General features: G+C 32.9%; 1 protein-coding gene across 1 annotated transcript; it reads left to right on the plus strand.

Annotated features, from left to right (window-relative positions):
- Positions 1-1,289: 1,289 nt before the first annotated feature.
- Positions 1,290-4,895, plus strand: LOC137741151 (transcription factor JUNGBRUNNEN 1-like). The gene is made up of 3 exons (XM_068480954.1): positions 1,290-1,568; positions 2,610-2,923; positions 4,311-4,895. Exons 1-3 carry the CDS (start codon positions 1,367-1,369, stop codon positions 4,722-4,724), a joined length of 930 nt encoding a protein of 309 aa, XP_068337055.1. The 5' UTR covers positions 1,290-1,366; the 3' UTR covers positions 4,725-4,895.
- The last annotated feature ends 9,164 nt before the right edge of the window (positions 4,896-14,059 follow it).

Below are 14,059 nucleotides of genomic sequence, written 5' to 3' on the forward strand. Positions count from 1 at the left end.
CTCAAACCCTGTCGTCATAAAAAGAGAACAGCGTATTATGAGCTCAAAACGAATGTCGTGACTTGTTGGTTTAAAAAATTTATTATATGTATTTAGAAAATTAACATTAAGATGAAAGAAACATAATTATATCGTCCAAATGTGTCTAACTTGACAACGGCCTGAGCTGTATAGGAGGGCACATAAATAAAGGTAATGCTAAGGATATCAAATTTGTAGATAAAATTTACAAACTAAATAACATATCACCAATAAGAAATAAACACTTTAATCAATACTTAAATAACAATTCAATCTCAACTTCTATGTTATTTAGTTTATAAAATTTTATCTATAAATTTAATCTTCCTAAAATTACTCTATAAATAATTCTGTTTGATGCATTAAAATGGGTCAATATAAATTCTAGAAGAAATAGATATATATGGTAGATTTTTACATGTCTCCTCTCATCAATAATTAGTCTTTCACCAAGCTTCTGGTTAGATCTAATTAATGGTCCCAATGCAAGAGGAAAGGTACGTGGCCTATTTAGTCAAAGGTGATGCCCACGCAGGTGGACTTTATACTATTGCTCTATCATCCATACTACCAAATTTCAAAATATCGTACATCACATGTTTCTTTACTTATCATGATGTATTAACCTTTTCAAGCTTACTGATGGAGGAGGATGTAGATGTAGCGTGTTCTTTGCATCGTGACGTCATTAATAATTAATATAAGATTATAAGAAGAGAATGTTATACTTTAAGATACATTAATAGTTTAAGAAATTACGATAAAGTGCAGTTTAGTGAATCGGTGAAAACAATCTTATATTTTAAGATACATTAATAAGACGTTCCAATAGCTTGTAGTGCAGTGAATCGATTTCATGAAAGTCCTTTCTTTTATTCATGAGTTACTAGTAATGAATCCCGTCTTCACTTTGTTCCGCAAACACACAATTAGTCACACATAATCAGTACGTAAGACTTGACTAAAAGGAACAAAGATAAAGTTGTACTTAGGGTCAAAGGCTGGAAAGGTGGAGCTCAATCGAAACCCTATATGCATGTGTGGACAGAGTTACATACGGGCCAGCAAAGCTACTTCCTTCCAAGACCTCTTTTACGAATCAGCATATGATGACTTGACCATGGCAATGACCGCTTGAGACATTATAATTATAATATTCTTGGATTTCATTATTTAAAATTTGTGTGGGCTGAAAAAAAAAAAACAATTATTGTTCTATATATAACTAGCTAAGCGCAGAGAAAAATAATAGAATTGTGAGAGAGAGAGAGAGCTAAGCGCAGAGAAAAATAATAGAATTGTGAGAGAGAGAGAGAGAGAGAGAGAGAGAGAGAGAGAGAGAGATATGGAGGTGACAAAGGCGGTGAGATATTCATCAGAAAAGGTTGAGGATGAAGAGGAAGTGATGCTTCCAGGGTTTAGATTTTATCCAACAGATGAGGAGCTTGTTGGGTTTTATCTAAAGAGGAAGGTGGAGAAGAGAGCCATTCGTATGGAACTCATCAAACAGATTGATATCTACAAATATGATCCTTGGGATCTCCCAAGTAAGACCCCTCAAGGCTCCAGATGTTTAGTTAATTAATTTGAGTTAATTAGTTCACATGTTTACTGATGGTATATATATCTTGGCATCTTACTATACTAAAATATTTTGAAAACTAATACCTATATACAACTAGTATATATAAGCGATACAGAAATTAATATAAGAACTACGTACGGAATATTTAAAATTATAGGTCTAGGGTTCAGGTTAAATTCCAAAGTAAACTAGTGATGCGTTCTTTCAAGGTTAGTATGAGATTGAACTAGCTTAATTAGCTTATAGTAATTAGGAGAGTAGGATTTTTAAAACTGGTTATCATTCTTATGCGGAGAAATATTTATGTTGTGTGAGTCGCCTATAAAGCATGACGTCAGATACTAATTAATACAAACACTTGGAGATCGCAATAAAATGCTCAAGGCTATATGAAAAATCTTGGTTATGATTAAGGAAACTTCTCAATCTAAAAAGTTTTGTGCCTCTATCATGAGTAATGTTATTCATACCATCTTAAGTGACATTTGATGTGGACAACGACATCATTTGAATTAATTATATTTTTAAATTTAGTTCATTATTTAATAAACTAATAATTAAGAAAAATTAGTTAATTAAATGATGATTATGATATGCGAGGAGTCTTTCTCCTTCCTTTCCTTGGGTTTTGCAAATTTTTCAAATGATGTGGTTGTTCACATCAGATGTCATCTAAGATGGTATAGAAATATGATATAAAAATATGATGAGAATAACATTACTCTTTTATCATATGCTCAAAGTTATAAAAAGTTGTGTCCCACTATTCATTAAGAAAACTTATCAATTCTAATTCTTCTTAGAATGTTAGGATTAATTAAAAGGAATAAATTTATTTCATGTACAGTCCTCTTTTAATCATGTCAAAATGAAAAATCATTCACCTCTGCCTTTATATACCAACACACACACACACACACACAACACTAGTACTCAAGCGTCAAGCGTAAACATGCATTTCGTCCATTGACTTAATGAATCTCCTTTTCCGGTAACAATGAAGAAGCTAGCAGCGTGGGGGACAATGAGTGCTACTTCTTTTGCAGAAGAGGAAGAAAATATAGGAACAGTGTAAGACCTAACAGAGTCACAGGTTCTGGATTTTGGAAAGCCACTGGGATTGACAAGCCTATAAATTCAGTTAAAGATCCCCTCGAGTGCATTGGCCTCAAGAAATCATTAGTCTACTACCGTGGGAGTGCTGGCAAAGGCACCAAAACTGATTGGATGATGAATGAGTTTCGCCTTCCTCCTAATGGCCATGGCAAAAATGCCAAGTTCCTAAAGGCCAAAGTCGACGTTACACAAGAAGAAGCTGTAAGTTTCTTATAATTCTTATGCTTTTTATAATTATTTGAGAACCCAATCTATGTGTTAATTTTCATGCCATGTTGACAATAGTCGAGTTGGATTAAAGAATTTGGGGAGTCTAATAACACTTTTATTTAACCATTTTTAGTATAATTACGTGAAGAGTAAATTGTAACAATGTCCCTCAACTTTAACCCAATTGGAGCAATGGTTCCTCAACTAAAAATTCATTACCATTGGTCCCTCAACTCATCAAAACGTGCAACTATGGTCCTTTTCATCAACTCCGTTAGAACTTCCGTCAAAATGAGTCACCTTTCATGCACATTAGGCTAAATCAAGCGGCAAATATGGAAAATTAAATAAGAAAAATTGTATCAATAGTCTCTCAATTTTAACCCAACTAGAGAAATGATCCCCCCAACTTTAACACAATTGGAGCATTGGTCTCTGAACTCTAACCCAATTGTAGCAATAGTCCTTCCAAAATAACTCATTTTGACGAAATTGAAGAAAATGGTCACAGCTAGATGTTTTGATGAGTTGAGAAACGAATGGTAATGAATTTTTAGTTGAGGGACTATTGCTTCAATTTGATTAAAGTTGAGGAATCATTTCTACAATTTACTCTTATGTGAAAGTTTAGTATTTTGTAAGCCAATTACGTACATAGAGCCACATGTATGTAGGTTGGGGGGAGATGGCCACTTCCAGTCTGAATGTACATTCGCCACTACATGTTGATGGCTAGTGTAGTTAGAATTATTATCCTATAAATGTAGGGAAAGCATAGTATTTGCATTACCCTTGGGGGAAATCCCCCACTTGCAAATAATGCATCTTCATCGTAAAAAGTTCATAATCGGAATCGTTCAATCTCTTAGTTTTTTTTTGAAGATCATCCCTGTAATAAAATCATTCTAATTGAATATTGTTCAATCTCTTAATCCTTATTTGATGAGCATCCAATCATTCGAATTTGGACATTGTTTAGTATGTCATACACCACATATATACGCGTTCATGCTATATAAATTAACTTATCAATATATTTTCTATATAAACACAAATTATATGTACCTTTGTGAAGTGGAAGTCCAAATACAAACATCAATTATATATCATGACCCATGATAAGATAGTTGCTTACTGATTGTAAATATATGAAATTCCCACTTCAGCTGAGATTGAAAAAAAAATTGGAATATCAGTTGCTGCGCTCCCCTAGAAGTATACTGTCCTTTGGTTTTGATGTTCTATTATGCAATTTTGCATCATACTTGGAGTTGCGTATCCTTAAGTTGCCTTTTTCTTTAATTAGTACTGTCTTCTCATGCATAGAAAGTGGTCCAAAACTAATTACAACGTACAATTACGTGAATATGATTTGCAGGAGGTCTGGACACTCTGCCGAATTTTCAAACGAATCCCATCTTATAAAAAGTACACACCAGACTTCAAAGAATCCACGACCAGACAAAACCCTACCGATTCAAGTTCTAAAACATGCAGCTTCGAATCTGGGATCTACTGCAGTGAGCTACACGTCGGTCTCGAAGATTCGGTCTTTCAACGCATTGAAAGATCAAAACCAATTCATGTGGATGAACAAGTTGACGAAACAAATCACTGGCTTGGAGGGGAGTTGGACCCTATCTATGACCCAACTCATTTTGCAACAACTTATTCAAGCTTTAGGAACCCGAGCGACGGCGATTTCTTTACTAATGGAAACTGGGATGAGCTGAGACCAGTGGTTCAGCTGGCTGTTGATCCATCGTCCCAAGTTTATGACTGTAGAATGTAGATAGGCTAGGTATACTTGGAGGGCTAGTGTGCACTTGGAAGCTTCGTTAATTTCTTTCTGCTGTTCCTTTCCTTTCTTTCCTGTGGGCCTTTTTTTTTGGTCTCATGGTACCCAGTAGGTACATGAACTTGGTTATATACTGTAATAACATTGTACCGACTGTCATATATGAATAAGGGGCGTTTTGATATAAGCACCTCAAATTTGATTAAACATTTTTTTACATTTTTTCTTTTGAAAATTGTTATTGGCATTCTAAAAATCTCATTCTATACTCCAAACTTTTCTATATTTGGAAAGAAAAATACACTTATGAGGAGTGTAGAATGAGATTTTTGGAGTGCTAATAACACTTTTTTTTTTTTTTTTTTTTTTTTTTTACAATTTTATTTAGAGGTACGTTTGATTACCTATAATATAGGTACATTTGGTTTTATGGTATATTTGGATTTCTGGTACATTTTGTTTCTTAGTACATTGAGAGTCTAAACGTAGGTTTTAAATACATTTTTATGAAAGTATTAATGACTTATTAATAACCTTTTTTAATGAAGGTAGAGAATAATTAAATATAATAACAGAAATAAAAGTTACTTTTTTAGTTATAATGAAGAATTAATTAAATTAATTTAATAAAACCACAAATTAAAAATTTCTAGATTGTAGAAAATTAGTTGTTAGCTAACTTAAGTGGATACTAGCATATATATGGGCACACACAAAGTGTGTGAGAAAATTTTTTATTTTTGTTTTTGAAATAGATTGTGACATCCCACATCGCCCAGGGGAGTGATCCTTAAATGTATATTCTCATCCCTACATAGCACGAGGCCTTTTGGGAGCTCACTGGCTTCGGGTTCCATGGGAACTTCGAAGTTAAGCGAGAAGGAGGCTAGAGTAATCCCATGAAGGGTGACCCATTGGGAAGTTGCTCGTGAGTTCCCAAAAACAAAACAATGAGGGAATGGTAAGCCCAAAGCGGACAATATCGTGCTATGGTGGAGGGAAGTTCTCGTGTGAGTTCCCAGAAACACAACCGTGAGGGCGTGGTCGGGGCCCAAAGCGGACAATATCGTGCTACGATGGTGGAGTGGGCCCGGGAAGTGATCCGTCTCGGGCCAGGATATGACATAGAAGGAGAGAGGAAGAGAGTGATAGAGAATGTGGGAGTGGGTAGGATTTTTTTTTAAATTTTTTTTAATTAGAGATATGTTAGGATTACATGTAGGTGAGACTTTGAAAAAAAAAAACAGCAAAATTTGGTTGTGTGAAATTACATTTCTGCACCATATTTCTTATTTATGTTTTGTTTTAATTAGAGGGCTAAATTGGTAATTTCATAGGATTTTAGTTGACAATGAGTTTTTTATTAATTAGTAGAGATATATAAAATAAATAGAAAAATGCTGAGTTGACAATTGATCAAAACATCTTAATCAAATTTTGTAAATGGATAGTTTGGATGCGGTCCCTAATTCCTAACATTCTTTGACTAAAACCTTAATTGTAATGAAAGTTTGATCAAAGTCCATTGACTTTGTACACCTCATTATTTTACTATTAGTATTTATATTTGAGAATTGTTATTAGCACTCCAAAAATCTCATTCTACACTCCTCACAAGTGTATTTTTCTTTCTAATTATAGAAAGTTTGGAGTGCCAAATGAGATTTTTGGAGTGCTAATAACAGTTCCCTTATATTTTTATAGTTTTGACATTAATTGTTTGATATTTTATGAGATTTATAATCCTATAAATTTAAAATCCCTCATTATAATACTATTAGAAACGGCTACAACAAAAAAATTTCAAACATTTTGATTGAATAAATGGATAAAACTATGTAACAATAAGAAATAATAAATGGCAAAAGAATGTTTCTATAGTGTTAAAAAAATTGATACATTTTACAAAAAAAAAAAAAAAAATCGGTACATTTCACATATAACAAATGGTACATTAATAAAGAAGAATGGGTACATTAATAAATTAGGGTACAAATAAAAGATAAAAAATTATGAGTACAAATGAAATTTTAAAAAATATGGGCGCACAAAGAAATTAGGGGCTTTTAGATCCAGGTCCAAAAACATAGATGGTTTTTAGGAGTGAGTCCAATTACCCAATTATATGTATATAAATACTCATTTTATATTTTCTAAAAATATTAAAAATCAATTAAAATCTTCTAATATTATGAATTTTCAACCCCAAAAAAATATAATTAATATCTTATAACAAAAAATTAATATATTAACATAAATCTATCTGGAAATCATTCTACCCTAACTCAAGTAACAAATATCTGAATGTATATCATACCTATAAGTAAGATATGAAACTTAACTAAAAGGTAGAAAAAACATAATATATCTACAAGCAAGACACATGAATCTTACTTGATTATAAAAAAGAATCTGTCATATAGGTAGATAAATATAATTAACCTGTGATATAGGTTGATTATAAAAATAAAAAAGAAAATCTATAAATGGGGTTTAAAACGGGATAAAGAACAAGAAAGAACAAAAAATAAATAAATAATCAAAGAGATAATTGGGAAGAAATTTGATTTTTATAATAAATCTTATCATTTAAGAGATAATTATTGATAATAAAATAATAAGATTTAAGGAATTGGACTTATTCTAATAAATTGGACTATTCCTATGGCTCAAAAAATTGGACATATATCAAGTTTCCCTAAGAAATTAATACATGGGTACAAGTTAAAACTAAAAAGAAAATACTACAAATTAAAAAAAAAAAGTCTCAAATTAAAAATGGGTACAAACGAAAAATATAAATATATGATACAAAGTTTAGCCATAAAACATAAATATACCATATGTAATTTTTCTATCATTGATTAATTATAAAATGACTTAAAAAAATATGGGCACAAAAAGAAATTAATATATGGGTACAAATTAAAACTGAAAGGAAAACTGGTACCAATTAAAAAAGATTTGCAAATTAAAAATTGCTACAAACTAAAAATGAAAATATGTGATAAAAAATTTAGCCATAAGTATAAATATACTAATTGTAACATTTTTAACACTAAATGAATATATTTAGAAATAAAAAATATTTTATTATTGAAATAATTAATGATGTTATTAATACCCAAGGACCTTGATCAAAAATTGAAAAAGAATAAGGTTTTAATTAATGGAGTATCAAAACAAAGGATGTGAACCTAATTTCTCATTTTGTAAACCAACATATGTTTAGTCTAAACAAGTTGGAAAAAATGTAAGGGATTCGAATTAATCCTATAAATAAAGAGTAATCCTACACTTACCCTCTATTTGTACAATCTCTCTAATAAAGGGGCACACAACACATTTGGAGTTTCATCTCTATTAAAGAGATAGTACAAGTAGATAATAAGAATAATATTTTTCATAAATAAATAAGAATGTATATATACTTTTCCACCTTATATAATTTGTCAAATCAAATACTTGATTGTTCAATAAAACTGAATGAAGTTTTCCATACAAGTTAGTTTAAGTTTACAAGCCAATGTTCTGATCAATAGTTACTTTCGAGATAGATTCAAACTTGAGCACAAGATCTATATTCATTAGTACTATCATAGCAATATATCCATGTTGCCACCCTCCGTTTTGGCTAATATTTAAGAGCATGATGGTCCCCATTACTTGAATGGAAGGATCGAGTTGATCGAACTGGATGCCTCACGATCACCCTTTTCAGATAGGGGGCTCATGAAAGGAATGAACAGCTGCAAGAAAGGATCTGTAGTTCGTACGATTCATGTGAAGTCACGTGATTATACTTCGATAAACAAGGGAGGGAATAGAAACCATGTTGAATTTCAAGTTTTCTGCAGCACCTTTGGCAGTGTACGTAGCCCCGGTTTTTCAGAGTCCCGCAGTTTTCAGCTCAAAACTAAATTACAATCCGTGAAAATTTCCAATTCGTTTACTTGGTGGAGGACTCAGGAGGACCAAGGAGCATGCATGCCGTGATTGGATTGGGCTTTTGTTTGTTAGGCCAGTGCTTCGGCTCACTCAATTTTAGCCCATATTTAAGTGACTGTTTGTGGCAATTTTGGTGTAATTTTTATGTGAGTTTGAGGATTTGAATTTAAGTGCCAAATTTTTATGTAACTTCGAATTAAATGGAATAATAAATAAGTTAAGTTCAAGTTAAAACTTGAAGTAGAAAGCAACTAGTGAAATTAAAAAGTTACATCCAAAAACCAAAATAACAAGTTACAAATTATAACCCAAATAAAATAATAAGTTACAAACAAAAAAATAACACTAATATATTATATACTCATAATAAGAAGAAGAATGATGATGATGATGATGATGATGATGATAATGATGATGATAATTTTGGTTCTGTTTTGATAAAACTGAACCTACCAAGTTTGCTTATTAAAACTGGACCGAAAAGTTCAATAATTTTTAGTTTCTGTAAATTTTAAGTTCGGTTCAATTTTGGTATTTAGTTCAGAAAATGCATGTCCTAATTGTACCATGTAATGCGAAAAGAAAAAAAAAATCATGCAAATGGCTTCTAGCTCAACTGGTTAAAAACATTCACACTATGTCCCAAGGTCCCCAGTTTCATTTTCCTCCCTCAATATCGTATGTGTGTGTGTGTATCATGGAACGATTCTCAGAAAAGAGAAGACAAAGAAAGGTAATAGATTAAATGAAGCTAGCAAGTTGGAACAAAATTCAGATGTCATGCATAAATTTTCACTTTAGGTTCTTTACAGAAATAAGACAGAAAAGATAGTTGAGGGAGAACGGGACAAGCTCCACACATAAAATTTCCATCTCAGTATAAGATCTCTGATAAAAAGGATTGGAGTACAAGATTATATGGAGACAATCTGGAGGATTCTTTTATGTGCTCAGCCAGATCACATGGAACTCATTACACACAAAGATTCTCGACACAACGTGCCGGTTGATAAACCCTCGTATGATTGAATCTTTGCTGCATTAGGAAGCTCCTTCTTCAGGTTTTTAAGAAGGGAAATAATAAATTTATTGGAGCAGTGCTTTAAAAGAGAGTTTCTGGGTTGCACCAATCTTGCCAATGCAACCTTTGCCATGTCAACATTGCTTTTTTTTTTTTTGTTAAATTACATAAAACTACTTCAACTATTGAGTCAATCACAGTTTCATACCTTATCTTTAAAACATTTCAATGTCATATCTTATATTCGAATTTGTTGCAATATTATATCTTCCATCAGTTTGTCTGTCAATTACCCCCTTAAATGCTGCTATTAAAAAGTAATTAAATATTTAAAAACTAAAAAATAAAATCATTTAATTATTATTTTTTAAATGAGGACCCATCCCTACAAACCCATCACCCATTCACCCGTGTCTCCTCCTCCTCCTCCACAAAACTACCTCACTTTCTTCTCTAGTTCACCCGCGTCTCGCCGCCGCTATCTTCCTTCTCAAACCCTCCTCAGCAACCACCACCACTATTATCCAACGACGTCATCATACTCCTCCTCCTCCTCAGCTCAAACATAATGGGAAAAAAAATAAAAATACTATCCTCTTCCCACCCTAAATCCACCACCATGAACTCAAGCCAAGCTCTCCGACCTCGTGCACTGGAAGCTCGCCCATGCAAATGGCTACCATTGTTGCCACAGTTTGAAAACTCTGAACCGGCGAACCCAAGGCTGCATCTCTGGAACCTTGCTCCTCTCGATCCGGTCACGGCCTACGACCCACCACTTCAGATCGCAACGACGACATTCTGAGGCGTCGTCTTCCTTGATTACTCTGCCTCCCTCAGTTGCGCTTGAACCACTATCTCACTATTTTCCGGTGAGATCGATAAGATTTAGAGATTCTTGAAGAATCTCGTATGGGACTGGACACCCTCTTCGTCACTCTCATCATCGAAGTCGGAGCAAACCCACATGCGGGTTTTGTGGTTGGGGTAGCGATCAATAATGGTGAAATTTGATAAATTAGGGATTTCAGCTTGTTGGGATTTCTGAATTTTTTGTAAGGATGTGAAATTGGTGTTGCTTTTACTTTGTTTGATGGATTTGGATAAACAAAACAAATTGCCTGCATATTCTAATAAATTGCTTTGTGTGGGATTTTTGTTTTTGTTGCTTCATTATGTTGAGATGAGGAGGAGGAGGAGGAGTATGACGACGTCGTTGGGTAGTAGAGGTGGTGGTTGCTGCTGGGGATTGTTGGAGCAATATTAGAAAATATGAAAATAACGTAAGAATTACAATAATAATAACCATAAAGAAATTCATAACATCAATTATGTATGAGATTAATATAAACAACAAAAGAGAAAGTTAGTAAAACTGACAAACTTGGAGATTGAGACTTGCATAAATGCAATGTCCCAAAGACAGAATTTCGCTCCTACTCTTGTGCTTGTAGTTCGGTAAGTGTCCGTCTCCCAGGATTCAACAATCTATAATCCGAAGTCAAAGCACTTCAATCTTCGGACTCTGGCGAACTTTATATATTCCGTACTCTCAAGACACAACTCGAAATTTGACACACGAAGCATGAGAGCAACAAAGTGGGGAAACCTATTTCTTAAGAGTAAAAATGAACTCTAACTTTCTATATTTAATACCAATAGTTTTGGGTTTATATAAAATTCAATTTCTACTTATTAAAGAGATGTAACTTTTCATCTATAATTATACATCATTTATCAAAGGAATACACCTAAACAACATAACCTTTCTAAGAAATTGGTTAACACTATTTTTTATGCAGTTATTAAAATTATATATTACAATATTTCATATTATAATATATAATTTCCAACAATCCTCCAGATGAATGAAAAATTAGGAAGAATTTGAGAGTACATGCAGACAAAAGATGCATCGGGAGAGGTGTCTTTTGGACTTGAACCTACCTTAGTGAATACTTATCGGATTTACTTGGTGGCGCTGTGGATGTGGAAGATCTTGAACTGTTCACCGCAACAGTAAACCGAGACAATAAGTAACACACATCACTTATCCTAATATATTACAGTTCATATGATTGTGTTCATTTTGGTCTTGAACAAATCTCGAATTCATGAGAGCTTAGAGAATTTAGTCATCTCATTCTCATAGAAGCGACCCACTTCTATTCTCACATAAGTGACCATTGATTAAGAATAGTCTGCTCTATTCCTCTTATTTATAAGATATCACTGTTATTAAGTATAAATATACATCCTAAAACTTCTGTAGACAACACACTTCTTCCACCATATGAATGAGATATGTAGTGTGTTTAACTTCTTTGAATCATGCCCAACCAGTTTGCCTATTGAACTTAGACCATGGGATCTTCAATCAACTAAGTTCGGTTTCCGCCTGACTGATTCATTAGTTATGTTGGCTTTAGCCTCATTCCACTCGATGATCAACTTACTCTCTAGTCAAACCTTTAATAATTGGTACCATTTAGGTTGACTATCTTTAATGGTGTATACAATCCGTCTTATGAAATTATATTTTATACAAGAGTAGTTGATTTACAATGTCAAGTCCTCAACCGTACATGTTAGAACTTTAGTTAGTAATTTGCTAACACTTGGGCATACTCCCCACATTTAAGATACTTGTAAGAAGGTCTCTAACTCTTTATACCTTAAAGTTACTTATTATAAGAGATAATTGCTTTTATTCTCTCTCTTTTAATAAACAAAATACTCTTTACAATTTGGACATCGTGTTTAGCCCTTACTCGGCTAAATTATCACAAAGTACATTTCTCTAGCCTTAAGGCTATAATCAATTCCATTATAGATTATGCCTTTGTATATCCACCTATATGTACTTTGCCTTTAAATTATCAAAATTCAAATTAGCCAACATCATTGAATTCATAACATGTCCATGCATATTCCTTGCTTAATAAGCATCATCATCTCTAATTTAATTGTGTATGCTTACTTAATAAGAATCAATTTCAGTGCCCCATCATTCTTTGCAAAGGAATTGGCTTTGGTTTTATCCATGACTAACATGGCTTATGAGCAAAACTCATTTTTGTAGTTGCCTTCACATGTTACTCCTTTTTCAGGAATACTCATCATTCTATAGATGTTAACTCAATTAAATGAGTTTGTGGAGCATACAACCTTAACGTCATATCAGACTTCCAGGTTCTTATGTTTGCAGATGCCAAGCCACAACATTAAAGATTGCATCATGCTCGGGTAATTAATTGAGAAACAAAACTGACCGTTTAAGTTTCTCTATCATTGCCTTCAATCCTTCTTACATCCACAAGTTCTTTTGGCATTATATACTGACATAAGGAAATTATTTTCTTTCCCGAAGAAAGAACTTTGCATAGGGATATAAAGCAAATTTTTTATAGGCTTTGCCTTTGCCTTAACCGACACCTCTCTTTGAAAGAAAGAGTCAACACCTAACGTGGTTTTGAATGGATATCTCACAAATAGTTATTGATTCTGCCCAAATAGTGAACTCATTCTTACGTACACGACTTTAAGGGTTGCAATCCTTATAAATACTCAAGAAGAATACTTTAATCACAGAAATATATGCCCAGTTATTGAGATGCATCATGGTCGTATAAATAAATCAATCCACATATATAACTCACACATTTGGTCGAATGGGAATGAATGCCTAGGCATGTAGAAAATTAATATTAATCTTTGAAATTAAGAAATTTATCCATAAGACATATCACACAAGTCATGCAATTCATGCTTTCAAGATAACTTGCAGACACATATAGACGTAAGCATGCATATACATACCAGATCCAAATTACCCAAGCAAACTGCTCACGTCTTTTTATCAAGTGATGCATTGCCCAGAAAGTTATAATTTTAAATTTTATCTTTTCAAAAAGAAACAAGCGGTTGATTGACACCGCTCCACATGGATAGTACCACAACATCATCCAACCTAATCATCAAGACTAAATCGGATATTAAAGTCTTGATTGCATCATTTCTAGGCTTCACATCAAATACAACACCATATGTTGTCCAAGACTTTTAAAGCCACAACTTTAAACTCTTAATATGAGAATCGTGAACATTCATATTTCCGATTGTTCCATAGAGATAAAAAATTTCTATCTTTAAATTGTTGGAGCAATATTAGAAAATATGAAAATAACGCAAGAATTACAATAATAATAATCATAAAGAAATTCACAACATCAATTATGTATGAGATTAATATAAACAACAAAAGAGAAAGTTAGAAAAATTGACAAACTTGGAGATTGAAGCTTGCATAAATGCACTGTCCTAAAGACAGAATTTCGCCCCTACTCTTGTGCTTGTAGTT

This window comes from Pyrus communis, chromosome 7 (genome assembly GCF_963583255.1).
Source record: "Pyrus communis chromosome 7, drPyrComm1.1, whole genome shotgun sequence".
Lineage (NCBI taxonomy): Eukaryota > Viridiplantae > Streptophyta > Magnoliopsida > Rosales > Rosaceae > Pyrus > Pyrus communis.